Below are 27997 nucleotides of genomic sequence, written 5' to 3'. Positions count from 1 at the left end.
CTTTTAAAAAATACATACTGGATGAACACATGCAATGACACATCAGTTTGCCCCCACGTGTGCACACAGAGAGCATCTGCACACCAACATGTGCCGCCTGCCCAAATACATGCCTTCACAGGGTCCCCCACATATGTAGCTGCACAGTGAGAATACAAGCGTGCAAACACGCTTGGAGCATGGTGCTGCTCAGGGCAATATCTCTTGAAACCCTCGGAGCAAGCCATGTCTCAGGCACGCTGCTGATTGCTTTCCACGCAGTAAATCCCCACGCAGCCCAGCTCATGGAAACTCAGCCCCACAGCAAGTATGGGCCGTGCCTGGGGGCAGCGCCTGCCTTGGCTCCCCACATCTGAAATCTTCCCTTCTGCTTCCAAACTCACTGCCTCCACCCTGGGAAACTTCGGCTGTGGTTTATGGGAGACTTCAGCTCCTGGTTCTCAAGGCGGGTCTGTGGTTTGTTTGTTTTTTTTTCCCAAGGCTTTAAAGGTTTTGTTATATTAGCACGAGGTTTTGACAGCAATCACAGAGGACATGCTGGACGCAAGCAGGGCTTCTCTGGTTTTGTCAATGGAGTTTTCTCTCCGTGAAATGAAAAGAGCTGCAAAGGAGATGCTCCAGTGCCAGCTGTAGAGGTCTCAGTGCTACCACCAAGACCAAAATGCAGTCTGGGCCATTTCGGCTCACAGGGCACCAAGAGTGGACACAGCCCCAGATTTCCTCCTGAAGAAATCTCAAAAATATTTTAATTCTTGGCTAAGTATTTTTATCACCTTTTTTATTTGGCCAATCTGAATATTTTTGAATGTTAAATCATGTTTAAATTAATTTCAAGGTGTGCAAGATTTATTTATTTTTTAAATTATTTTTTTTAGTCAGACCCTGCAGTTAAAAAGAATGTAATTTTGTTTCTGCCTGATTCAGTGCTGCTTCAGTGCTCTCACTGAGTCATTCTTGCTGGATAATTTAAATACATCCTGGCTACCTTTCACCTCATTTCTTCCTTCTCAAATAAAAGATAAAATGGGCAGTTTAATCTATCTTCCTCCATTTAGGTGGGTGGCAACTGTAGGGTACAGGTCTGGGAAAAGCTGGTGTATTTTTGCACGCCTGGGCTGGTTTTCACCTGGGGCAGCAGCACCTCCGAGCTACACCGCCCCAAAGCATCCCAGACCTGAGAGGCAGCAAGAGCTGCACCGGGGGTAGGACAGTGGTTTCTGACACTCCCTCGAATGCCAGGTGCTTCCCCCTGGAAAATAATTCACTCGTCGGCGGAATTAATGCTAAATCTAATGTTATTTATGACAGTGAGTCAAAGCATCCTTCACGTGAACCCTCCTGTGCTTAAAAGTCAACCGTGTCCTACTGATATTAAATGGGTATTGTGAACTGCAGTCCTGCAAACGCACTCAGAAAAGGGTGAGCGATATAAACAGTACTAAACACATTGGCAGTTAATATATTCAGAACTTAACTCTTGCTTGCAATCCTTTGGTGAACTGCTCATTTCTCTCCAATGAGCAAAATGCCGAGAGGAAGTTTTACTCTTCTCAAGTTTCCCCCTTGCCTTTCTGTGTTTCTCACACTGCAAGTTTTAAAGTGACCGTAAACATGCCTCAAGCCATGCACCGCCAGCAGCTTTCCTTACGTTGTGTGCTTTGTAACCCCCTGCAATCAGAATGCAAAAATAAATTAAAAGCCCACAATCAAACGTGGTGTCACAGCATTGTCCTCTTTACAATTTATTTTGTCATGACAATGTTATATTAGTAACAAAAATGGACCTTTGTGCATCATTTACCTCAGTAACACAACGAAGGTGGTTCCAGTTGTAAAAATAAATAATAAATAGCAAAACATCTTAAATGGCCCTGCAAATGCAGCCGGGACCCACCAAGACTCAGAGGTAGAATTGGGAAGAGTCAGAAAAAAACATCCCCAAACTGGTCCTTGGGAGTCCTTGGCTGCAGACCGGTTTGCCAGCCAAAGAAACACCAGACACGACTGCAAATCAGGGGAAAACCCCATTTTTTCTCTCCCACGTGTTTACAAACTAAGTTTTCAACACTCAAAGTGCCTGTTCTACATCGCTATTCTCTGCATAGGACAAGCTGCTAGCCCATGTGCCGAGCTGCCGGTCACAGAGCTCTATTTAAGGGGAAAAAATAAAAATAAAAATAAAAAGGAAACAGAATGAACTGCAAAGCATCCTTTTATGGCCATCAATGGTCCTCCATGCTCTCAGGAAACCTCAGACCCTGCTAGCAGCCCGCCAGTCGCAGCTCTCCCTGCTGCTATTCGCGTACCTTGCTCCGTGGTCATGCTACAAAATCCATTTTTCTTCTTGAAGTTATTATACAGAAGCTGTGGGAGGCATGCTAAGTGGGGCAATATCTAAAATAAATTAATTTACAAGCTCCTCGGAGCAAGGGATGTGTGCATGCTTCGAGCAGTGCTCTTCTCATAAATACGTTATCGTAATAACAATGCTAAAATAAATAATAACGATAATAAAAAGTTATGCGTGTGACCTAAGACCAGGTGCAACCTGCGGGTCAAACAGCTTAAGCGAGGGATAACAACGTCACCGCGAGGCCTGTGCTGTCCCCTGGCCTCGCAACTCGAGGCCCGCCGCTCGCAGGCCCCGCGGGCGGCCCCGGTGGCGGTGGCAGCGGTGGGGTGGAAGGCTTCTCTTCACGGCAGCTTCAGCAGAAGCACTTGAGGTGCCGGGCACCCTGCCGAAATGGCAGGGCTTCCCCTCCCGGCCTCCCTCCTGAAGGTGGATTCGGGCGCGGGCGCGGGTCAGGTGTGTAAGCGCTTGCTGGTGCCGCGGCTGGCGGCCTGCTTGGTCATGTCCTGGTAGGAGGCGGACTTGAGGAAGCGGGGGTAGGAGTCCTTCTCCATCAGGGTGCGGGTCTTCGCCTGGGCTTCGTTGAAGCAAGCGGAGGTGGCCCCCGAGAGGTTCTTCCTGGTGATCTCCCTGGTTTCATGGTCGATGTTCACCTGCAGGGAAGGAGAGCCCACAAATGTTAGCTTGGCGTTAACCTCCCTCCCACACTATCTTCTCCAAGCGAGGGTGAAGACACTCCCAAACCTTTATATCCCTTCATTTTGGAGTGCCACATTTGGCTAGAAAGCTCCCGTGAATCAGGGCAAATCTTCCCGTTGAGCTGAGAGAGCACTTAACAAACCCCCAGGGATATTTTACCCCTTCCCCTTTCTGTTCAGCACCACCTCGCAGAGGCAGGAATGGCTCTCACCTCCCTGGGCGCCTCGCTTTGGACGAACTCCTCAAAGATCCTGTTGGCCTTGGAGGCCAGCTTGGTTTTCGACCGGGTCTTTTTGAAGTCCTCGCAGGCCAGCCAGAAGTCCAGGTTCTCCTCACTGAACTCTGTCTTGAGGAAGGTGTGGAAGGCGGTCACCCCGTCTGGACAGAGGAGACAGAAGTGGTGAGTGGGGATGAAGGAGATGAAGGGGACAAAGGAGATGAAGGGGATGAAGGGGACAAAGGCACTCAGGAGGTAACGGGGCTCCTGGATGCGGCACTGCCTAACCAGCCTCTCCCCGGGAGACCAGGCTGTGGCATCTGCGGGTTTCCTTTCCCTCCGGACAAATTCCACCCTGTGAGCCTCTGCTAATTGGCCTCGAGACTCCAATAAAATCTTTCCCACAGACAAGTTTTATTTATCTGACCTTTCTGTAATGAGTCTTCAGAGTGTTTTCTCTACAGCTTCGGAAAAGAGCTAATTCTACCGATGGAGAAATCCACTGAGGTATGAGTACGCCTGCAGGAACCGAGCAGCAATGGCTTTGTTTTTATTTCTCAGCTGAGATTTAGGGGGAACAAGTTGCTCTGTAGCATGGAAGAGTGCCTGCAGCAGGAGAGCCATGTCTCTATTGCATTACAAAGCTGCAGATGCTTGCTAACCTTCACAGCGCGTGATAAATGCTGGAAAAAATATGCCTGGCCCCAGACTAGCACTGCAGAAGGACTATCTGTTGCCGTGGAATAACTTTAAGGTAGACAACTGCTTCTGTATTCAGATTTGGTCCCCTTGCTGGGCACCAACAACACCTTACAGGACCCTTGTGCATCACCAGATGTACAGTGAATTTTGGAGGGGAAAATGGATGCGTGCAGTTCAGTAAAGCAGCTGGATGCTTTCTCCCAGCGTAAGAGCCATCCCCAGAGGAACAGGACAGGCAGACAGAGGGCAGCAATGTTTTCCGAGCAAATAAAGCCTGCGTGAAGGTGGCTGCACCAGCAGCAGGCATGCTGGGGATGGCTGGGGATGGCACGGTGACCCCACCAGAAGGTACACACCACCAGCTCACCATGCCCACCCTGCTGCTCCTGGCCCAAGAAGCTGTGAGACAGCGCTCGTGCTCCCCAGAAAGCACCCGGCCAGGAGGAAAGGGTAAAGTCTGGCTGAGTGTCAGCTCTGCCAGGGCAGGGAGGGCACCTGCTGAATTTCTAACACATCTAGATCGAGGAGGAGACCAGGTTTCCTCGCATGCTGACTCCAGGCATATGTCCTACGCGCTCTCATCAAGGGGAGAAAAGAAAAACCCTACTCACTTTTACTCTTCAGGAGCTGATCGAAGGATTCCCTCCACTCGAGCACCTCTCGTGAGGAGTCTCTGGAAAAGACAAAGGACGTGAGGCTTGCCGTCTTGCCGGCGAAGGACGGGAGCGCTTCATTAAAGCAGTTCATGATGAGACAGTGCAAGAAGGGAGGCAGCGGCACCCGGCGGGACACCACAGCGAGACCCCAGTATCCATTACCTGTGGGCCCTCTTTCCTTTTTCTTTTTCCCTTTCTTTTTCCTTCCCCGATGGCTCCCCAGACCTCAGCTCCATAGCGCAGCTGTGGCCAGGCAGTCTTTAGAGGATGCTCAGAGGAGCCCTTTTTCCTGGTGCCAGCCCAGCAGAGCTTCTCAGCACGAAGGCGCCTTGCCTCCAGCAGCAAGATCTAGTGTTTTGTTTCCAGTGCTGTCCGCATTCCCTGGGGGACCCAGGCACTGGTTTGAGAAACCAGTGCCTGTGGGAGCCTCTGGCTTTTCCTGCTTGATGCTGAGTCCCCGCTCCACCTAATGGCAGAGCATCAGCCCCCAGTCTGGCTTTATAACTGGTGGAGCTGGGACACGATCCGCCCCGCTGCCTGCCGGGGTGGGACCGCGGGGACGAGCAGCGCTGCATCCTCCCTGCTGCACAGATGGGCAGAGCATCCCCCAGGAGAGCCCCCAACTTGCCTTACCTCTGCCTGGAGCCCAGCTGCAGCTTGCCAGCCGCCCCGATCCGGTGTGCCAGCTCTGGTTTGTGGAGCAGGATCCCCAGGCGGCTCTTGAGTTCCTTGGCTCTGGCAGGGAGGAAGGGGAGAGGTGAGAATGTGGGGACGTGGGACCGCCACCACTGTCCCCTCTAGCTCCTTCACCTCCTTTCTCACTTTCTGCCACGTGCAATAAAACAATCCCCAAATCGCTTTTTCCTCTCCCTGGCAACCAGGCTCAGCAATGCATTAAGCCAAGGGAAGGCGTCCTCCTGCTCGCCTCCCAGGTAGCGCCAGGTGCGTGCATGGGGCAGAGCTGCAGCCCTGGTGGCCCCCCCGGCTCCGCAGCCTCCTCAGGAGCATTAACCAACAAACCCGGCTCCTTCTCCGCCCTCCCAGCCACGCAACGCTGCTCTCAGCACACTGGGAAAATGACAGCGGTCGCTTTCATCTCGGCAGAGGGGGAGCATCTCCTGCTGTGCTGCTGCTGCAGCTGCTCCCCTGTTTGGAGGGAGCTGCCATGCTGTGGAGGTGGCGGTGGCACCGTCCATCTACCCCACGCCTTCAAGAGCCAGACAGAGTGGTGGCAGCACAGCTCCTGTGCCACCTCGGAGCCAGACACACTCCTGCCGGGCATCTCTGCGGCAATAGGGCGGGAGCTGCTGCTTCCCCGGCTCCTCTCCCTTGGGTGCCCCCGAGGCAGCGCACAGCCCCGCTGCTATTTGTGTGCTGCAGCTCCTGCAGGCATCCCAAGGCACCCAGACAAAAATAAGCATTTAAATGTCAAGGCAGCGGCGTGGGGCTTCGTAGCCATGTTTGGCAGGATGTCACTGAGCACTGACAAAAATAGTGCCGCTGCCAACCTGGAGCGACCTCTGCGAAGACGGAGGCAGCAAAACAAACCTCGTGCGTCTGCACACAGCGACACGGGGCAGCCCTGCCCAGCCTCCATCCCCTCTGCACGTCTTAGCTTCTGCGTCCCCTCCAGGGGAGCCTCACAGCTGCAGCCACAGCACATCACGCTGCCTTCCCTGGCTGCGTGTTTCTCTGCAGGCTGCACCCAGATTTCTAACAAAACACCACCACAGCCACAACAGTGGAGGCTGGCCCAGCTGTTCCGACGTTAGGATCATCTTTTCCAGCTAATCCTCTGCTTCCCAGCCCTGCGGCATGGCAAAGCCCCTTACCTTTCCAGGCAAGTGATGGGAAGCGCGGCAACCCCTCGGCACATGCTGAGAGCTGGGCACCGAGGCATCCAGCAGCTCATCAGCTCCTTGGGGCAGCACCTGCGCCGCTGCTGCCGCTGCCGTGTGCTGGAGAAGCGGTGAGGAGCTGTGTTTATATGGGGTGGGAGGGCTGGGAGGGTACCCAGCACCACGCCGGCCTCCAGCCAACCAAAAGCTGCTCCGGCAGCCAGCGCGGAAGATAACGGCTTGGGTAGGTGCTCAGGGAGGGGGGCGGGAGGCTCGTCCTTGAGCATCGCAGTCAGAACTGCTTCCTCGATAAGAGGAAAAAACAGACTCGCTTCCACCGACGTGCGGAGCCTGCTGAGTAACCGCGGGCACGCAGCCGGGGACGGCGAAGGGGGGACAAGGCAATTAGTCAGCGCAATCCCGACGGCTGGTGACTTCAAACCCTCCGCACCGCGTGGCCAAGGCTGGCATCACCGCAGCAGGAGGGTCCCCTGGGGCTGGCGGCGGGGACGAGGGCCCTGGCACGCTCTGCAGACCCCGCTGCAGCTCCCCAAGCACCCCGCTGCAGCCGAGGCGCTGCGAGCAGAGCAGAGGGGAGCGATGTTCCTGCCACGTCTGCAGCTGGATAAATGGGGGCTGATGTTTGCTGGTGTGTCTTCGTCATAAATATTCTGCTGGGGCTGCGGTGGGAGAAGGGGAGGGGGAGTGCCTCAGTGAATGACTGAGTAAAGTGTGGGGAAACACCTGATAAAGGGGCATCCTACCTAGAACCAGAGGTGGAAAGAGTAGAAAGAGACTAAAAGCAGGAGAGAGGATGGAAACAATGGAAACTCCTCGTCCCTCTCTTTCCTCCCCGCTCATCCCTGGCTATCACCAGCGCAGGTGATAAAACCTTTTTAAACCTAAAGGAAAAGATTCAACCAAAGGCTGCATCTTGGCACCAAGGTTGCTCAGCCAGAGGATGCACAAAGCTGTAGGAAATTGCGCCCAGGCAATGGGGTCGCGGGATCGGGCTGTTCCAGCAGAGTCCTCCCCGTCAAGGCCAGGTTTTTTCACTCACAATTTTTTCACTCTCCCCTTCAAGGGGTAAGGGAGGTTTGAGGATGGGCAGCTCTCCAGCATGGGATGTAGTCATTGCAATATTTTCTACTGCAGAGCTCTTCGTTCAGGTTATGCAATCGCCTCTGAGCCCAGCTACGTATGTGTACTCAGATGTCTTTATTCTGCTCTGTATCTAATTTAATTACGTGCTTCCTGTCTCATTTAGCTTAGCGGCCTCCCGCGGCTCCAGCCCGGTGTCTGCGTTATCAGCCCTTGTTTTGGAACACCCAAACCCGGCTGTGTCGCAACGCCTGGGCCATGCTCCCTTCCCGTACGCGTGCCTCAGCACCGCCGGCACGAAGCCCACCGCCCGCCCATGGACCAGCCCAGCCCCTCGCATCGCCAGCACCGTCCTCGTGGGATTTGGTCTCCCCAGGGAGGTCCTGGCAGCCCCAGCTGGGTGCACTGGGGCCCTGGGTGCTTGGGAGAAGGTGGGATGTGCAGGTGCTGGAGGCTCTGGCAATGGGAGAGCCGCATCCGCAGCCCTGGAGCTTGCAGGGATGGAGCTGCTGGCCTCACAGGTGGAAGCAAAGCACAAAAGCTTGTCACCTCTGTCATTTCTGGGTTAGGGATGCAAAAAGAGGAAAATAAAGTCTTTATCCCCAGTGCCACGTAAAAAGGGCCCCCAAAGCCCCGTGAAGCTCTGTGAGCTGCTGCGGGGATTTCTGGTGCCCTTATTTCAGTGCAGCAGGAGTTAGAGTTTGGGGAGGAAACACTCACGGGAGGAGCAGGAGCGCAGCTGCCTTTCAGTGGGGGCTTTACCGAGCTCAGCTCTGCTTTTAAGAGCCTCTCCCCACCCCCATTTACCTGCAGAGATTTTTTTCCAGAAAAGACACAAAAGAAGGAAGAGGAGCCACGGTAAATTGGGAGCAGATCTTGGGCATGGGAAAAGAGGGAGCAGAGGGGGAGAGAGGCAGAAGAGGAACTGCAAATTTATGCGGAGTGATGGGATAAAGGGGAGGATGCAGCAAGGGATGGGAAGAGAGGCAGGGGAGCAGGAGAGGAAGAGCGTGCATCCCTCACCCCCCGACAGCGAGCCCCTGCCCCGGTCCCGGGGCATTGGATGGATTCCCGGCAAAAGAGCACGCTACCCTCGCATGGAGCACCAGAGGAAATAGCTGCTCTGGAAATCTGGAGCAGTGCGGAAAGAGATTATTGAAATTAAAAATAATAATAATAAATTAGAATTACAAATGAGGTTTTCAAGGGGCAGCTGTTACCCACTCTGCTCACACGCTCGCTTTCTGAAGCGCCAGAGCACATCTGCGCAGGGAGAGGTATCTGACAGCAGGTATTTTTAATTTTTTCTTTCCGTTCCCAGCACCTGCTCTTTAAAGCCACTGAAGAGCAAGGAAAAAAAAAAAAAAAGGCAATAGCTAAATATATCCTGAGAGGAGAGACAGAGCAGCACTAATGGCAGATTCTCCCCTTGGATGCATGCAAATTGTTTTGGCTCAGAGACAGGCTTAGAGGGAAAGAAGCTGCAGATAAAAAGGAAAAACAATAAAAGAAGAGAATTAGGGCAAAAAAAAGGGGGGGGTGAGATAGGAAGAAGACAGAGGGACTGATAAATTTCACTGCAGTGACTCCCAGAGAAAAACAAGCTCATTCAGGTTTCTTTTTTAGATGAAGAAGCAATCCTGCGGGGGCCGTGTAACAAACGCTCACCTTCGGCAGGGAGGAGGGCACCGGGGCCAAGTCCCTGCCTGCTCCCACTTGCCAGACCTCGGGGATGCTCTGCGTGCCCCCAGTGCTTCCCACGTAAGCCTTTCCTCGGGGGGAAAAGGTTCCCCTGGCTCCAGACCTGCTGAACCTCTTCTCGCCAATCCCTCCCCAGTTTATCCCCCAGGACCGCTCAAACTGGGAGCTCCCTTTTTGGGGAGCGCCTGCTCTGCATCCTTTCCCTCGGGCAGGAGCTTTTTTTCGTGCTTGGCAATGAGGCAGAGCAACCTGCAGGACAGCAGGACGTGTCCCCTGGCCCCTCTCTGCGGGCAGGGAGAGCAGTGTTTGGTTTTCCTTCCTCCCTCGAGCGAGGCTGAACAAACAGAGACCGACCGCTGCGGTGCGAGCCCTTTCCGTCCGGGAAGGGCCTGCAGATGGATGGGTGCTTTCTGCAGGGATCCGGTTCAGGGCAGCAGGCAATTTGTCTGCTGCTTACGCCTCCCATCCGCGCTGCCTTCCTCCCGGAGCCGAGGGATCCGTCACCGCTCTCCAGGCTGCCTTCTCCCTGGAGCTCCTTCATCCTTTCCCTCAGCAGCTGTTTGAGGAGACAACCCTCCGTCCCCGGGTACAACCCATGCCCAGTTCCCTCCCCGCGAAGGAACAAGAGCTCGACCCTCAGCTTTCCCGGACACGCAGGCACAAGGCGGGTGCTTCTCAGGCTGTTTATTTCACGTCCTCGCGGTCTCTATACAATGAAGGTGAGCGACACTTTACAACGCGGTGACGTGACTCTGGGGTGTCATCGCCGGTCCGGCAGCTGATGTGGCTGAGGAGCTTCTCCAGCCTCGTTAGGGGAAGGCGAGCCTAGCAAACGAGCAGCTAATGAGGAAGGGAAGGCAAAGTGAAGCCGAGCCCATGCCCTCCCCGAGGGAAGGAATCAGACTGAACCACCTGCGTGTCCTGCCCAAACTGCTCCTGTTATCTTGCGGCACCAGCAGCACCCAGACACCGCGGAGGCAGCTACAGCATCAGGACTTTAAATAATTTTTAAATAATCAAAATAAAAACGTGGCATAGGGAACATCTTCCAAGAGCTGGTCTTTTACCCAGGTACCTGGTGGCTCAGTTCTGACCTCACCCCGTGCGCTAACTCCCTCCCACCTCTCTTCTAAGCCACCCACGATCACGTTTCTCAAGGAACAGAGACATCTTGAACTGCACCTTACTCAGGACAGATTACCAGATGGGGCCCTCGATGCCCCTTCCTGCCATCCCACAGGAGATGGAGGTGCCAGAGAGCTTGGAGAAACATCTGAACTCTGTGTGTCTCATTCATTTTGCTTGTAGAGGAAGGGGATGAGAGGTTATGCAAGGATGAGATACATCAGTCACGGAGTTTAAAGAAGGGGGATCCACCCCAGGGCGTGCATGTACGCTGCTCTTTCATCACCAGTATCCCACAGAGGGCTGCATAAACACCCCAAAAAGCCTCCTCCCCCCCAGTCCTTTTTAGCTGGTGGCTGTGGGCATCCATAGAGCAACGTGAAGGCATTTCTCTTAGGACACCACCATTATCTATGCTGCAGACTCAGAGCCAAGCTGCTCCTGACTGTCGTGCTGTAGATCCAGGCAGGGCCAGGCACCGCAGGGCTGCAGGGCAGTGCTGTACCTCCAGACACAGGAGCTGCTCCCTCCATCAGGCCAGGCTAAGAACAGCCCAGAGCGGAGCAGCGAGGAGGTCTTGCCCTCCAGCACCAGCCTGGGTACTGCTGGCCAGCTGGAGCTGCAAACTGGGAGCTGTGGGGCCACTGGGGACAAGTGACTGACACCGTGCCTGTCCCCTGCCTCCGTGGTATGCCAGGTCCCTCCAGAAGCAGGCACTGCCTTTGCTCCTGTGCCTTTTTGCCAGAAATGTTCTGGTTTTTTTCAGTACTAAGCTCACCCCCTTCTGCCACCTCCCTCCCATGCACTCAGCTCCCTGAACTCCACTTGAGTTTACCGGAGCATCAAATCCCAGATGCAGCCTTCCAGTAAAACCAAGAGGAGGCACAGAGCAAAATGACTGACTTCACTAAACAAATACAAGGTGCACACCTTTATTTACCCTATTTTTTTTAATCAGGAAGCTAAAAGGAAGCACAGCTGCGACCCTGCCGAGGCAGCTCCGACTCCGTGCCCGAGCGCGCGGCGCAGAGCACAGCTGCCGTCTCACCTAGCCAGCCCCTGCTGCAAGCACAGCACGTGGAGCACAAATGGAGGACAAAGACACGACACTGGGGACAAGCCGAGCCTCTGCAAAGCCCAAGGGGTGCACGGTAAAGAAAAGCACTCTCTGGTCTGGCAACGACACTGACGTTAATTCCAGCTCTGTGATAAAACACTTCAGTGCCAGAGAAAACACAGTACCAAGGAACAAGACAACTGCAGCAGCCCCAGGAAGGAAAGATGGTGCATAAATTAGGTGAAGCATTTTCTTCTTATATAATGGGCAAGGAATAGCTACTAGGAGCAACGGTAGGAGGTATGTAGGAGGGAGATGGCAAGACAAGAGTCTGGGGAAGGAAAAGGAAAAGAAGGACGGACAGATGCCTGGGGACAGAGGGCATGCAGCCAGGAGGGCAGGGGAGGCTGTGAGAGACCAGGGCTCAAGCAGTGCTGGTGGAGGGAAAGGCTGACATGGACAGGAGTGCTTCAGGGAGGTGAAGATGAGGAAGAGGAGGGACGTCCCACGTGGACAGGACTGAGAAGGAGAGAGGGGTTTGGAGGGAGAAGGAGGAGGCCCACGGTGGGGGAGAGTTTGCAGGGACAAGCGAGAGGCACTCCAGGACTGGCATGAGGTATGCTTTGCTATTGCTCTGAATGCTGTAAACATTTTGGTTTTGTGTCTATCAGTGAACATTCAGTTCAGTTTGATACATGTGCTCTTACGGGTAATTGGAAGCCTAGCAGAATTTTACATCTCCTATTACTAGTCAAACTTACACAAGAGGCAAACACAACACCACTAAAATCTCGTTTTATGTCATTTATGCCTAATTCTCCTATTTTAACATGCACATCTATGTCTCAGAATAGCTTCTCTAGTAGGAGACACTAAGTAACGTACACATGAATTCACATGCACTCTCACCCACCCACACCCACGTACACACACACACCTCCTTCCCTCCTGTGCTCAGACCAGCAGGACTTTGCCCCTCACGCTTTCCCAGCGTGGAGGGCAGGGACCCATCGGTACATTAACAAGTACAATAAAACGATGGAAATAATCCCAAACCTGGCCAAAGCAGGAGAAGGAAACTCAAAGCAGATTTGGGTTCCGCATCTGCTTCTGGACTTAATGACGCCTGAAGTTTATGGAGTAGGGAAAAGCAATTCGTAAAATTCTTCTTCCCTTTTGCTGTCAAAGGACTTAAGAGCTGGCTGGATACACGCCAGCAAAAACACAGAATTAAAAGAGCTGAGTGAAACGTTTTTTTTCCTCTCTTCATACGATGGCAATCTCTGACATTACTTGAAGTGGGAGCACGTTTTTGGAGGTGTGTGCTTGTGGAGAGGGAAAATGGGGTTTGTAAGTTCTGAATATCCCTTTCACATCGGTAAGAGATGAATCAAAGATAGGATATTTGTCCTCGATGGGGATTAGTCATCACTCAGTGCTTTCCGAAGCTTTGGCTCTGTCATTATTTCCTTCATCAGTCCCTGGTTTAAGAGGAAGAGATATAAGTTGCCTATTTTAATTCACTTCAGCCTGACATTTGACATAAAAGAAGCAACTGGTGCCAATTTCTTATTAAAATAATAATAATAAATTACTTTAAATAACTAGGCTGCTTTCCTGCAAGAGAGACAAACTGTAAGAGCAGGAACAAAAATAACTGTGATAGATTCATGTGCTTCAGACAACACCTTTGCTCCACTGTATGCTCTAGGACATTTCCTGTCAGGGATATTATCTGGCATCAATTTAAGGGGCAAAACACTTATCCTATACCAGCCGGCAGGAATACAGTTCCTGCCAGCAGTGCCACTTCTGAATGTGCCTGCTCAAAGCAATTCCCCAGACAGATGGAGGAAAGAGAGGAGCTTGGTTTTTACAGAGTTTTTGGCTACTTTGAAGTTTTTTGATGAATTCTGGCACAAACTAAAAGGATGCCAACACCGACTCTGGAGGAGCCTGTCGGGAGATGTTACCTACTGAGCTTTCTGGAGTCACACTCTGAACAGGACCAGCCTTTGTAGCCATCAGGGAAGCCTGGGAATTGTCCTCACTTCTGATTTTCTTCTCCTTGTCCTCATTCCTAGACAAAAACATCTCGTTCTGCTGTTTCCTGATCTCCTGGTTGTCCCTGTGACCCTCTCAGCAATGGGTGCCTGCAGGGCGTGTGCTGAAAAGCCTCCGCTGGGATGTGGCAGCTGGCACTAGAGGTCAGCATCATCCAAGCCCACTCAGAAGATGTACCAGTAGCTTTAAGAGAAACACCCTAGGGCAGTTAAGATGGCCATCTTCCTCCTCTTTAAAAGCAGTAAGTACATTAAAAGCAGAATTACAGCAAAATCTGAAGCCCACCTCCCTTTCCCTGCAGACATTGCTCGTTGCTCCCACCTTCAAACAGGCAGCAAGTAAGTTTGCACGAAGCTGCCACGGTGAAATTTGCACAGTGATGTTCAGGCTTTGGGCTCTGACCCCTGCATTACGGACCTCATGCATCTCATCAACAGTTTCAAAAGTCGAGGGGCTGTGCTGCCAAGCCCGAGCGTGGCCGCAGGATGCCACATCTCCCACCATGCTCACGTTTCCTGGCAGGGGCAGAGGACTCCCAGAAACACTGGTCTGGGACCCCAGAGCACGCTGCTCCTTCTGTCCTTAGTGAAAGTTAACTTAAGATGATCTTTGCCTACAAAACTACAAGAGAATTCTAGAGTTGACCAGCCAGGTACTGAAAAGCAGGTTTCCCTGTTGAACAGAAATTCTGCTTTTGTACTGTATTTAGAATTTAGTGTCTTAGAGACCACAAGAACACACCTCCAGAACAAAACAAACACACTCATCATCCCTATCATAATCCTACACCTATCCATCCTAACATCCTGCACAGCAGCCTTACAAAAAGCCTCAAAACCTGCTAATGTAGGGACAGTAACTTCTAATATCCAAGCAGACCTTTTGTATCTTGTTCCAAACACTATGCATAGCTTCAGAATTCGGACTACTCAGTCTACACCAGATTACATTTATATCTTTACCACCAGCTATCGGATGTATCAAACCTACCCACCACTATAAACTAGAACATAGGTTTACCAACCTCTGATCTGTGGATGACTCCAAGGAGAGAAGGAAAAGATCCACGAGGCCCCTTTCCAGACCTTCCTAAAACTAAGAAAACAGACCTCTGGTCTGCAGACTTAAACCCACAGACAATCCACTTCCCCTCTAGAAAATATCGCAAGAACCTGACAGCTGATAAACTGGGAAAGCGATGCTGCAGAAATTCAGATGGTAAGAATTACTGCACAGCACAGAGGTGGTGTTACACAACTGACATCTGCACAGAGCCTTCTCCTGCAGCTGGTTATCCAGGCTGTGGGAACAGGGCCAAAGCACACTTTGCACACCACTTCGCACCCGGACACTCGTCCTGCTCACTGCATGCTTCCCTGCACCCTGTTTTTAAGCAAGCACCATGCAGCGGGGTCTGTGCCTTTAGTATTTCTTTACATTGCATTGAACCCACAGTGGACAATCGGTAGGTAACAACAACAGTCAATAATCAGTAAATAAAAAAATAAGGTTGTGTTTTCACATTACCTCTCCCTGCCATGCGCTGGCGAAGTACTATGATGAGAAACGATACCTGACACGGCAGATGGATCTTGTGCTTTTCTTACACCTCAGCACGGGGCAGATGGGACATCCATTCTCCCAACTCTTTCCCGACAGCTGGCAGTTCGTTCCCGAGAAGCCACTGAGGTCATTAAAGTCTCTGGCGGCCAAAAGCCTCTTTGTGTGAAGTTTTGGTACGATGCCTAGCACAACGAAGCCTTACAGTGACTGGGGTCCTGAGGCTGAGCTATAGTACACATAAACAATATCACTGAAAAACAATCATTTGCACTAGAAGACCAGGTCTAGCAAGGGCTTTTGGGGTTACCTTCCTGATGAGAAAAACTCAGCTCCTTGACAGTCACACAAAAATAGCATCCAGTGTCCACCCCTGGAAGAAAAGCAGTCAAGGGCATGGAGGGGCTGTGACAGGTCAGCTGCTGTGGCATCATGAGGTGTGCAACCAAAATGGAAGGGTGAGCTGAGTTTGCTGATGGCTTCCACTGTGGGAAGCAGCAAGAATCGTGTGCCTTTGTCTTCTCACTCCCACCCTCTCTGCCTCCTCACAGCCTCAGGATCCAGACCCCAGCAGCCAGTGTGGGGGATGGTGCTTTGGATCGTACTTGGCTACACAAGTTTCAGAGCTGCCCTTAGGGCCCTTCCAAACACGGGGATAGGTGAGAGCCAGGGAGGTGTCTGGAAGGATGGGAAGGTGCAGAGACATTATTTACAGACAAACCAACGTAGTAATTTCAAAGGAAACCTGCCTTCCCAACAGATGACCCCATGACTAGAGAGGATAGGGTTTTGTGCTAGAGAGAGGCAACAACTGCAAGATGCTACTGCTAACCAAAAAGCACAGAAACTCAAAAAGTCCTAATTCCACATTCAGATCACACTCTGGAAGCCTCCTCTTCCTCTCCTCCCTCTTTTCTCATCCCCACTGCTTTTAACACCAAGAAAGTTTCACATTTAGACATGGGTTGTTGCTGTTGTAGGAAGCACATGGTTTCTGAGGGCCCCATTGCTGTTTTAGCTGAGCCTCCTCTGGGTTTGAGATAGCAGGTCTGTGTAAATTTTGGATCTCAGGAACCTGGGATAAGAGTCTTTTTCCATCAGGCTGTGCACCTTCCCCTGAGCTTGGTCAAAGCAAGAGAGGGAGGGCTCCTGCATGTTTCTTCTTGTCAGCTCCCGAGTCTGGAAGTCTATGTTCACCTAGGAAAAGCAACAGAAAAGAGTTTGGTACTGAGTGACTGGTTTGCTTGCTTAAAACGGCATGTTTCATCTCAGTGACAGGACCAAGCACCTACTCTCAGCCATGCCTAAACAGTGCCCCTAACTCTGTGGGGTTTAGTAATCCAGAGTTATAAATCCTGTCCCAAACTTGGAGAAGTTGAACTAGATTTATAATGATCTGAGCAATTCTGAAATCAAGTTACTTTTATTCAGGCTCTCAAGCATGGATTTACACAGCAAATCTTCTAAAAATGCTAACTTGGCTTAACATACCTTTTCTCCTGTCGACCAAGTTTCTCCTATTCCCTTTTTCTTCACTATACGCCCAATAGAAGGGTGAGTGAACTTTTAGCGGGGTTTAAACTACCAGTATATTCTTATTAAATGTTTTTAAACTATGTTGTTACAGAATAAATTGTTTGATTTTTCCCATAACAGCTTGATGTTACCATATCTTCAGTAGGGACTTGAAAAAACAAACAGCCCTCATGTTATGACTGCAGCATGTTCGCAAAGCCAACAATACGCATTTTCCTGTTCTCTCTCCCTTGCAAACAGTTACCGTTTGTTAGGGTTATTGTTTAAAACCTGTCTGTTAAGATGTTATTTGTCATTATTACCCCAGTGTCCAAACTTAAAGCTGTCTAGAAAGTAAAGCTGTCTGCCTTAACCCAGACAACAGCAAAATATAGATTAGCTCTCGATGTCACTTAAAGGTCATTTCACATTCTAGCATGACAACAGGAACAAATTTTAGGGAAGACTCCATCCAACCTGCACTTGTATTTCTAATGCAACTTCAGTCCTGCAGTCCTGAAAATCTCACCCAGCTTTTATGAATATCAGCACACGGTGTTCACTGAGGGCACTGGGGATTGAAGAGCACCCTGAGATGCCCACACCACTTGGTGCTTGACAATGGCTTACAATAATAGCCTTGCTAGCTCAAAGATGGAGTGGGGGCAGCCCTCTTAGAGGGATCCCCTTGCAGGCACCTTTATCATGACAAGCACCTGTGCTATCAAGCAAGAGAAGTGCTGTGGGAAAGCAGGTGCAGCAAGCACTCTCCTGGTTGCGTTATTAATACAGTAGCACAGCACAACATCACGACACAGGATCTGACAGTCACATCAGCCTGTCAGTACTTTAAAGAGGACTTAACAATTCCAGGCTTCAGGTTGTGACTGCGTTTTTTGTTCACCTCTGAGTTATTGCTCGCATCTTTCAGGAGCTCTAATTGAGTTTGGAGTTAGTCAGCAGATAAACACTCTTCCCTGGAGAGTCAACAAGTTAGTCATTCGTGGGATGCTCTTAGACAAAATGTCCTGGGAGAAATGAGCCCAATAGCCTGTTTGGGGATTGATAGTAAATGAGAGGTTCAATGTGAAAAACTCCTAGGAAGCTGGTGGAGGCTAGGAAATGTGGGTTGCAGTTGCCAGTGAACTCACTGGCTATGACTAATTTAGTATCATCAAAGTAGTTACCCTCACCAGGGGATGAGTCACTGCAAGCAGAGGCAGCAGGAGCAGGCAGGATGGCGTTCCCGTAACAGGAAGCATTCTCCTCGCCATCACCTCCAGGAGGGAAGGAAGGAAGAGCTCCCTGACCCCCCGTGTAGGGGAGCTGGACCTGTTCCCCGCGCCAGAAGGATGCTCTGCCTGCCCGAGGTGCTGGCCTACCAACCTCTCGAGGAGCCTGCACGTCGATGAACTCCTCAAAGATCCGCTGGGCCTTGGATGCCAGTTTGGCTGCTGAGCGGGTCTTCTTGAAGTCCTCGCAGGCGAGCCAGAACTCGAGGTTTTCCTCGCTGAACTCTGTCTTCAGGAAAGCGCGGAAAGCGGCCAGCCCATCTGCAAGGGAGATGAGGGGAGTTACAATGGAAGGAAAAAGAGGGCAGGGAGCAGTTTTGTAGGCATCCCCCCATCTGTCTACTAGAGGCCATTCAATTTTTCTCACAGGCTATGTGACAGCACAGTCCCTGATCCCAGGACTTATTCATAACTTACACTGTTACATCAGCTGGAGTCTCACGAGCTGCCATGAGACCAAACGTTCTTTGCTGCTATTTTGAAAAATATTTTTTGCCAGCTAACATGAAAAGGTTTTCTTTGGGACTGGGATAGCTAACCTTTGAAAAATTCCTCTTGAAATCATCAGGCTCCAATGATACAGTCTCTTTGCCACACCATCTTTTGCATATTAATGTCCCACTTTGTAATGTCCTATCCATCATTAAGAAAAGCCTTTAATAAAATATAGCGCCTGTGGACTTGTCTCCTATGCTTTCTGTCACTTTGCTTTACTGCCTTGTGACATATTTTTAGTTATTACTTATACAGAGGAAGGATCTTGGAGAGCCTAACTGTTATAGCTACAATAAAGGGGAAAAGGAGAGGACACAGCGTAATTACTACTTGTCTAGTCAGTGGTAAAAGTGTTCTTATCACTTGCTAATGCTTAGCAATTGTGACATTTCAGTAATGTAATCTGAGTCAGCCAGGACAGATTAGAAATATGGAAAGATTTATTAGGCAATGTGTGCTCTTAAACCCCTGCCTGGGTGTATTTATGGACACAGCTATTGTTTTTTATTTCCTTTCCCTGAATGGCACAAGCAGAGTTGAAATAGCTGAAGGTTTTACACATGCCCTTTCTCCTTTCCTGAGCCTAGGGATAAATTTGGCTCCTAATTTTACTTCTTCCAGTAACATGTTTCTAACTTTTCCCGCTCTCTTTCTATAGGGTCTCAGCGTTTGTAGCTCATAACTGGAAACCTCCCCGGTCGGCATTAGCTACTTACTTCCACGTAAGCACCTAAAAATACTGACAGAACTGGGAACGCGCTCAGCAAGGTCAGACTCGATGAAAGAATGTGCAACTGCACAGCAGAGATGGACAAAGGACAAAGGATTGCAGGACTTGAACTCCTCCTGCAATGCTGTAAAATGTGGGCTCCACCTGCCCCCTTTCTTCTATGGGAGATCTTGGCAGCGCTGCCTTTCCTCCTCCCTGCCATGGCCAGGAGCACAGGACCAGGGAAGGAGCCTGAGGGGTGATATCTGCTGCTTGGGGCACGTCATCTTCAAGGCAGGCAGTGGCTGGCCAGGTCAAAAGACCCATCACAAACTCCCTTACAGCTTTGTCCTTGTTTTCTTGCCTACACCAGGTATGTGAGGAGAAGCAACAATACAAGTCCCCTTTTTCTCCTGATCTTATTTCTGCTCCTCTCTTGTATCAGATGATGGCTGAGGATAGTGAGGTATTTTTCAGTTCTAGGTCCTGAGCCTCAGCCCTAAGAAATTGCCCCATGTGTTGAACAGCAACTAACAGTCCTGCTTCTGGCTGCACATAAGTTAATGGAGATATCTGGCTGCCCTGACTCTCAAAGGGAACGACAAACAAGATATTAGGCCAGGTAGGACCAAACTCCAGGCTAATACTCTCCACTTCAGGCTTCTCAAAGCTCCTTCACTGACGGGCTTGGCAATGCTAACTGCTCCATCAGCACTCTGCATTGCAAAGAGCTGTCGTGGCACAGCAATCAGCAGCTAGAAGAGGAATGTTTCCATCTCAGCTACCCTAGTTTCTTTCTGTCAGCCCCAGGAGGGCAAGGAATGAAAGAATGGCAGTATCACTCCAAGTCATCCTGGTGCCCCTTGGTTAATGCACTTGTAGAAAGAGATGATGGGGGTTTTGGACTGTTACTGTGGGCAAAGCCAGGGCTCTTGCCCAAGAGCACTGCAAAGCAGCTAACAGTGCAAATTGTAGGTTCAAGACGGGGGCAACAAGGCAACATTAGCCCTCGAGAAGTCTGCAGAACAGAGCTCCAGAGGCATCTCTGGGAGCCGAGTGCCTGTCAGGATCACGCTGCCCCCGGCTGCTTGGAGCATCTGCATGGGCAGATAAACGTGGCACAAGAGAGGAATGTTTTAGGGCTCGTTTCCTTCAGGAAACATAGGAATCCAGGAGACACAAGGATGCTTCAAAGCCTATGTTCCCTCCCTATTTAATGTCGACAAAATTCATAAGGGTTTTGTGGATGACTTGAGAAGAGAGCAGGGAGCCCTTACGAGAAGAAACGGAGAGGACATCACAGCCGACTGACAATTTCAGAAAGGAGAAAGTATGGAAGGGAAAATGCAGCAGTTCCCTGAGATGTATGCCATTTGGTATGTCACTGGCTCGTAGGATGTTTGGTGTTTATTATTCAGGCACCCAAATACACTGTTATGACAACACAATCTCAGCTGTATATCCTGGAGGAGATCTTGCTTCCCTGTCCTGATCTTCCCCCATCGCCTTTCCTCTCCAACAGCCCCCAGAGCCCCAGCACTGACAGAGGATCACTTGCCAAAAATAGCAGCTGTACATGGCAAATATAATATCTGCAGAATGTAATATCTGCTAAAACAAGTGGACTTCGTGATTGATGAGACGAGAAAGGCCTTTGCTTCAGCCCTGCCCCAGAGAGCAGCCATGGCAGCTGGGACCAGGAGGTTTCCACATGCTCTGCCTCCCGCTCTTATGTCAATCAGCCCCTTTTTATCTTGAAGTAAGTTTAGACAGACGATATATAAATAATAGTATCTGGCTGTTCTCCACTTTTTTTATATATATTTCTGTCATCTCCTCCTCACAGCCTTAGGGAAGCTGGAAAGGATCAAGCCAGACCTGCGAGGACCTTGCAGAGGAGGCCTTGGATGCAGGAGAGGTCATCCTCAACTTGAGGCTGCCTCGCTCTCCGCAGATTCGCCCTTAGCCTTTGACTCTCTGCCAGCATTTACAGCTGGGGCTGGCAGTCAGAGTTCAGCCTCGGAGATGGAAGCCCAGATGACCGCATAGCAGTAAATCGCTGCCAGGCTGCCCACAAGCTTATCGTGGAACAATGACAGATCTAATGGAAAGGGCAGGAGGGCAACGAGGTGGGGGACTGGCACCACCTGAGCTGGAATATGACCTGGATGTTGACTTTAATGTCCTGTACATGAAGACTACCAAGGAAGCAAACCTCACAAATGACAGGCATTTCAAAGCTCATCCCACCCAACTGTACAGCTTTATTTTTTTTTTTCCTTTCCCCCCAGCAGGAAGCAACCAGCACTAGATTGCAGCACAACATGAACAGGAGTGCATCACCAGCAGGGTCAGCCTCTTGAAATAGCCTAGAAGATGCATGGAGCACCTGAGAAATGCAAGTCCAATGGGATGTTTTACAGAAAAAGCACGGAGATGAAAAGCTGGATTAGAATTCGTCGTGATGGTAGTGAAGCACTGGAACAGGCCGCCCAGAGAAGTTGTGGATGTCCCATCCCTGGAAGTGTTCAAAGCCAGGTTAGACACTGCTTTGGGCAACCTGGTCTACTGAAAGATGTCCCTGTCCATGGAAGGAGGCTAGAAGTAGATGGCCTTTAAAGATCTCTCACAACCCAAGCCATTCTCTGATTCTGTGGTATCTTTAGAGATCTCGTGGGATATCCCCAAAACACACAGCTGAAAGGCATGGCTGCTCAAGAAACAGACACAGTGGTGTAAATGTACAGCCCTTCAATACAGCTGTTGGATACTTACTCAGGAATTTGACTCAAAAGAGTGGTGAGTCTTGCTTGAAGCCAACGGATTATATTACTTTCAACAGGGCAGATAGGATGATGGCAAAGAAATAGAGCTCTTCTACCTGGGTGTCAGGAGTCAGAAAGAGGAGCAGAAGAACATTTGCTTTACAGTTTTGCAGTGTAAATAAAAGCCTTAAAAGGACCAGGCTCTGCTCTCTAGAGCAGCTAAAATTAAATTTGTGATTTAGATGGGAACTACCAGGCAGATCAACAACTACATGAGGTCTCAGATATTCCTGAAACCCCACTCAGATGTTATCCTTTGGGCTGTGAAGAGTGGTTTCTTTGCAGAAAGAAAAGCCATGGAGGAAGGGACTTAACTGGCTTGCACAAAATAAAGTACAAGTCTTAACTAAATCAGGCGTCAGCAACGTGAGGAAGAGCTGAGATTAATAGCTTAAATCATTCAGGCAGACAGTTTAATAACCAAGGATCTAGCCACTGTCAGAGTAAGAAAGCTATCAACAATCATTTATTTAATGCATGCATTTCACACCATCAGAGCCATCAGCACGTCATGTAGGAAATAAAGAGAGAGTCCTTATGGCTGGTAGATGGATGGATTAGCTCTGTGCAATATTTTGGGTCCAGGTCTGAAGAGACAAGGCCACAGTGTTCTGCATAGCATATGTACGTGCTCTCACTGCTGCTTAGCATTGCTTTGGTGAATGTTAGCTGCCTGTCACCAGCACAATGTTAATGCTAATGCTGTTCTGGCTTAGAAAGAACTGGGAGTAGGAAGGGATATTCCTATGCTGTGTGGGAAGAGCAGCAATGTATAGACAACAGAAGGAGGAGGAGGACAATAAAATTTGGGCAGAAGAGCACAGAGATCACAAAAAAAATGTAGATGGCAAAAAAAGTCATCCTTGAGATAAAAATGGAAATTCAGCGCAAAGGTTTTCCATGTCAGATGCTTCGTTGAAAACTGACTAAGGGTTGAGGACAGACTGTCCTGCCGGATTCTGGACAAATGACAAGCCATGTGTCCAGCCCCGCAAGGGGTGCAGAATGAGACATGCCATTGCTTGTATTTCCCTCCGGCAGCCTGTCAAAAGGAATCTCCATCTGGCTGACCAGACTGTACCTCCTGGGCACGGGTACAGCAGGGGGATTACTCCTCTGTTACTCACACACATACGCACACTCTGAGGACCACATAAAGCTCCGGTTCCCTGGGAGCCATCACTAATCCAACACTAGCACAAAATGGGAAAACATGCCAAAATCTCGCGTGTTAAAACCTCTGCTTTTGCCCCCTTAGCACCCAAGGAAGCATGCTACATACAGCCCTGCCTCTCACTTTCTCAAAACCCAGCTGCAAAGCAAGATCAAGCTCCTCTCTCCTGCTGCCTGCCATGCTCACAAGCCCTGACCCAAGGGAACACCGCTGTGCTTGGAGATACGTTTCTTGCAACGAGCTCAGACAAGGCTCCTGCTCTAAAAAGAAAGGGGACTGACTGGCTGACCCTACAGTTTCAAGTTGATTTGCTTCACCCATTAGCAAGAACGAGTCAGATATCATTGCACTGACCTACTTGTCTGGGGCTGCCAGTGAAGCTGAGCTGTGCTGTACCCTGCAATTTGGCACTGCTGCTCTATCAGGGCAAGGATGAGTGATGCTGAAGTCCCTATGCCAGTGCAAAAGGAAGGTGAGGGTGTGACTAGGAGAGCCTGAGTTGCACTGCCTTCCCTACCTGCAATCTCTTGCCAATGTCAATACAATTGTTTTTTTAAAGTGCTGGGAACTAAACAATCTGAATCGGACCGCTCTCTTTACAAAAAAGAGCACTGCCCAGCCTGGGAATCTCTGGAAACATGCAGTTGCTTCAAGATCCAGGTCTTTTCAATACTCCACTCAAGGTACTGACATAAAGTAGCATGCCAGGATCAAACAGTATCCACAGAGTTCATTCAGTAAAACAATGGGGGAACAGTGGAAGGGGCGCCTAAGGGCCATCACACTTAAGGAATATTTGACAAAAATAAGCATAACATTCTCCATAGAGTTTGTGTAATGCATAATGCCTGTTCAGACCACTTCCACTTGAAGACCTTTTGGAGATTCAGGAAAATAGGAAGTGAAGGAGTAAAAGTTGTCTGTCTCTCTCATACAGCTGTTATACCCAGCTCCCAAGTCCTACTTGTGCACTGATTTTCCTGAAAGAATGGGACGATTGGAAAGAATGCCAAACCACTGTAACGTCTGAGAAGGAAAGCACCACTCAGCTCCCTGAAATCAGCATCACAATCTCCCTTCCAAAAATAGACAAACTGTCCATCTAGTGAGGAAGGAATTTATGACAGATGTGTCAAGCAGAAGCGGTCTACCTGCTAATGTTAGAAACCACAGGGGAAATTCTCCATGAGCCCAGCTGGTGCTTAACCCATGCCCTGAAGCATGAATTGGAATTTTCCCTGGCTAATATTTTTCACCTGGGCAGTCATAGTGAAATTAGACTGATACAGTTCTGTCCTTCTCCTGGCACTAGAAATAGGACATTAGCTGGCACCTGTACTATAGACAGACGCAGGCAGGACATGCACTGCTTTTCTTACTCTGAAATTTTGGTCAGACACAGCACAAGAGTGCCTTACCCTCTCTAACATCAACTCATGTTTACTAGCATGTTTCTGATAGCATAAATGCAGCTGGTTTATTTTCATAACAGATCTTTAACAATTCTGTGTTTTGGATGCAAGTATACATTAACGAAAACAACGATTTTACAATTCCTTCTAAGCACATATAAAGTGTATCTTCTCTCCTTTAAACCAGTGTAAAATAACACTTCTGTTTAAACAGAGCTTTCTGTATTTGCATCATTATAACCAAATGCAGGCTTTGTCTGCAGACTAGCTATTCCAGAAGCTTCAGGTCAGAGCTGATGCGATACATTCTTTTCGAAAGTGGTTTATTAAACAACAATTTTTTGCCACTGATCACCAGGCAATGTCAACATGACTGCTGAGAAGAAAAAAGAAGCTCAATTTAAATTTTAAAAATCACCTTCTGTTGCTATGAGGAATTAAATATTTCTCACGAGGTATCAAAGAGTTCCCAGAATTACTTCCCATTCTAGAAACAGGAAAGATTCTGCTATTTCATTTATCACTTTATACGGCTAATTTATTAATATTATATTCTTATGGATGCTGTTGGATGAAGTAATCGAACTACGGTTTGATTAAGCATTCCCAGCACTCAGCTGAAGAGGGAACAATCTGTATATAACTTCAGTACAGAGAGTGTGACTTCGCTGGCTTTTGTAACCAAAGCACTTTTGTTATAGTCTGTATCTAAGTAAGAGAATTCTGACCTTAATACTGTTGAAGTGGGAACAAGGGCTTGATTTTAAAGACAGAACTCCACCACTGATGTGAATATCCTGTCCTCTTCCACTTCCCATCCTCCAGGCACCCATGTCTCTTTTGTGCATTTTTCCCTTCTTGTTTTGAATTTTGACAAAAGAAATGTTCCCTCTTAGCCATACGCAGCTACATAATTTTTGTTTCCTACCGGCTGCAAGAGCAATGATCTCAACAAGATACTGCTGCTAAATTATATATTGCTTTTTACTGCCTTGGACAGCCAGCTTGTCTAAAGTTGTCACGTAATCCTCCGCCAAAACCGTTGTCATCTTAGCAGAAATCCAGAAGAACCGCACTTTTTTGAAAACAATATGATTCTACACTGGTATTTTAAAATGCAAGTCCCACAAAACCTGAACCACTAAGAAAGTCAGACATTTCCATATTGCAATAAAATAGTTCACCACCCACACTGACTTCTCCCCAACCTCGATTTGCTCATTTTATTTCCGAATACAAACACCTTAACGAGCCTATACTGTGAACTTCGCAGCCTTGTTTACAATTTGTCAGCATGAATATGTTGGTGAAGCAGAATAATACAATAAAATGTTCTGAACAGAACTGATATGATTGATCTATTGAATGGAGTGAGGTGTGCTGATTATATGTTTGCATAACGTTTCTTGATGTGAAACTTTCAGGTTTGGTTCGGTAACTATAAATTAGATCCAGTTAAGTGCTACCATGCGTGATTTCTCCAGTAAGGACTGCTACAGAGCGAGGTGTTTAAGGTTACTGAGCTACATACTAGATTTTCCCCTAAAATCGATGAGAGTAATCAGTCAAAAAATCAGGAGATGGCTCTGATAATTTCAGCTGTGTTGACTTGAATTAGAATATTCTGCAAGGCGATCACATCAATAGGAATGGGATGTTACGGTCTTCTCACCACTTAGGTGAAGATAAAATATTAATACCCCTGCAGTGGAGTGCTAACGAGCAGTGGCAGTGAGTGGGGTCTCAGGGGAAACCCTCCACTGCTTCCTAAGGTACACTGCTGTGCCATAGCAGTCCTGGCACAGGCTGCACCTCAGCACTGTGCAGCTGCAAAGCAGCTGGAGGCAGAGGGAAACTAGATGGTGCCACGGATCCTGGGGAGCTTTAGTGAGCTGAGAACCCATCACTGCTTGTGCAGAAAGGCAGAACCCGGGTGTACCTGCCAAGGAAGGTACGCACAGCCACAGCCTTGGAGCCCTGCCTCCAGAGGAACTGGAGAAAGCTAGAGCTGGGGCTGCTGGCTTTATCAGCTGTGACCCCACAGCCAGGAAGGGAACCCACAGAAACGCGCTCCCTCACCTTCTCACCGGAGGAGAAATCCTGCCCATGAGTTACTGTGACTGCTTCCTAGGGGGAAGTAAGCAAGTACCCAAGGGACCGCTTCTGTGCCATGCGGTGCATAATTTGTTTGCCTCAGTCATAAACAGTATTTGGGATATGGGGGGCATGAGGAGGGGGAAGAGTGGAGGATTGATAGAATTTGATCTTTACTCACATTTATGGGACAAAAGGACATCAAAGGAGTCTGCCCATCTTGTTGCTTCTTCTGTTGACAGTCTTCTGAAAGAAAGGAAGAGGCAAATTACAGACAACCCACGGCTGCTGGTCCCCTCCAGAGCTGCTTGACAAGGACACCAAAGAAGGCTGGAATTCTCACCAAACTTTGGCTATCTACAGTGTAGAGGTCTCCAAGTGAGCAAGTCACCCTGGGTTCCCTTCAGAGTCAGCAGGGAGATGCCATGGGACTTGCAGGGTTCTCCTCATCTCCTCTTCAGGTAGGTGGGTGAAATAAGCCAAATGAATCACGCCCAAAAAGGGACCGATTTTTCCTCATTGACTCTAAGCAGAGGCCCAGGGAACAAGTTCAGATGTAGACATTTACATTGTAAATGTCAAAAGTTAAGTGAAATGAAACCCACACCTGCAGCAGTGTTTGCTTCTCTCTCCTGACTTCAAGGGGAAGGTTAGACTCTTAGCTCAGATGTAAGCAGTGACTTGTGATCAGATGAATTCCATCCCACTCGTCTTAAAACAGGGCTCTGGATTGTCTGAAGTACCTACTTCAAGTGCTGTGCAAACTGATTCAGGACATTTTGGTAGCATTTAATAACAAGACTTCACTAAGGAGGACTGTGACCTGAAATTGCTGCTCACCTCATGTACAAAGTCAACTGCTCAGACTTTGATTTGCGATGACAGAGGGATATATTATGTTCTCAAATATGTGCAGACGTATCCCATGTACAGCAGCTGGGACAGTGTGCATGTCCTGTCTTACAGAAGAGCTTGTATCAATGATGCAGGCATTTTCCAGTATCGTTCCTGCTCTATCAGGTTTTGTGTTTTCCTCCCTTCCTTGCGGCTGAAAAGAACTATGCAAAGCTCAGACAGCATACAGTGAAAGGCGGGTAGTACTAGAGGGGGTGGTGGGCAGGGAGGGGAAGGACAGAAGTGAGGATGGGGTGGGATGCTGCAGCTATACTCACTTCAAAGCCCGGTTGGGCTTGTCCGGAAGAATAGCTGTGAAATCATTATATGAGTCTGATTTGTGAGACAGGCAGCCCAGGCGAGTCCTCATCCCTCTGTTCCTGTGGTCGATGTGGGGGAGCAGGGGTGTGAGCAGGGGAAAACCAAAGAAGACGATTAAAAGTCTAGCCAGAGTGGCAAAACAGAAACAAGAAAAAAAAACCTCCTCAGCAGCTCTGCGCCTAATCAGACCTGTGAC

General features: G+C 49.3%; 2 protein-coding genes across 10 annotated transcripts in view; both read right to left on the bottom strand.

The window, feature by feature from the left end:
• Positions 1–2: 2 nt before the first annotated feature.
• On the bottom strand, positions 3–6557 carry RGS16 (regulator of G protein signaling 16). 2 transcript variants are annotated; one of them, XM_040564736.1, is made up of 5 exons: positions 6457–6557; positions 5258–5359; positions 4580–4641; positions 3261–3427; positions 3–3003 (listed from the first exon to the last, which is right to left on the bottom strand). In XM_040564736.1, the coding sequence occupies exons 1-5, from the start codon at positions 6534–6536 to the stop codon at positions 2803–2805; spliced, it is 612 nt and encodes a 203-aa protein (XP_040420670.1). In that variant the 5' UTR covers positions 6537–6557; the 3' UTR covers positions 3–2802. The 2 variants fall into 2 exon arrangements, with proteins under 2 accessions (XP_040420670.1, XP_040420671.1); XM_040564737.1 differs by lacking the exons at positions 5258–5359; positions 6457–6557 and adding an exon at positions 4787–5102.
• Positions 6558–9179: 2622 nt separating this feature from the next.
• RGS8 (regulator of G protein signaling 8) overlaps positions 9180–27997 on the bottom strand; it is a 44635-nt gene continuing 25817 nt past the window's right edge. For 3 of the 8 annotated variants that reach the window (XM_040564727.1, XM_040564729.1, XM_040564730.1), the window contains 4 exons: positions 27759–27860; positions 26768–26832; positions 17972–18138; positions 9180–16267 (listed from right to left, as the gene is read on the bottom strand). In XM_040564727.1, the coding sequence (XP_040420661.1) occupies positions 16085–16267; positions 17972–18138; positions 26768–26832; positions 27759–27860 (517 nt within the window). In that variant the 3' untranslated portion in view covers positions 9180–16084. The remainder of the gene's footprint in view (positions 16268–17971; positions 18139–26767; positions 26833–27758; positions 27861–27997) is intronic. The other 5 variants (XM_040564732.1, XM_040564733.1, XM_040564734.1 and 2 more) reach the window with 3 other exon arrangements.

The sequence above is a fragment of the Cygnus olor genome, chromosome 8 (genome assembly GCF_009769625.2).
Source record: "Cygnus olor isolate bCygOlo1 chromosome 8, bCygOlo1.pri.v2, whole genome shotgun sequence".
Lineage (NCBI taxonomy): Eukaryota > Metazoa > Chordata > Aves > Anseriformes > Anatidae > Cygnus > Cygnus olor.
This window is presented reverse-complemented; position numbering and strand designations above follow the sequence as displayed.

Excerpts from the sequence above, each read along its gene's own strand:
- RGS16 (XM_040564736.1), bottom strand. The coding sequence starts at position 6,536 with ATGAGCTGCTGGATGCCTCGGTGCCCAGCTCTCAGCATGTGCCGAGGG. Across the intron at positions 5,360-6,456 it reads CCCATCACTTGCCTGGAAAG|AGCCAAGGAACTCAAGAGCC; the intron begins GTAAGGGGCTTT and ends CCTCCCTGCCAG. Across the intron at positions 3,428-4,579 it reads TCAGCTCCTGAAGAGTAAAA|ACGGGGTGACCGCCTTCCAC; the intron begins GTGAGTAGGGTT and ends TCCTCTGTCCAG.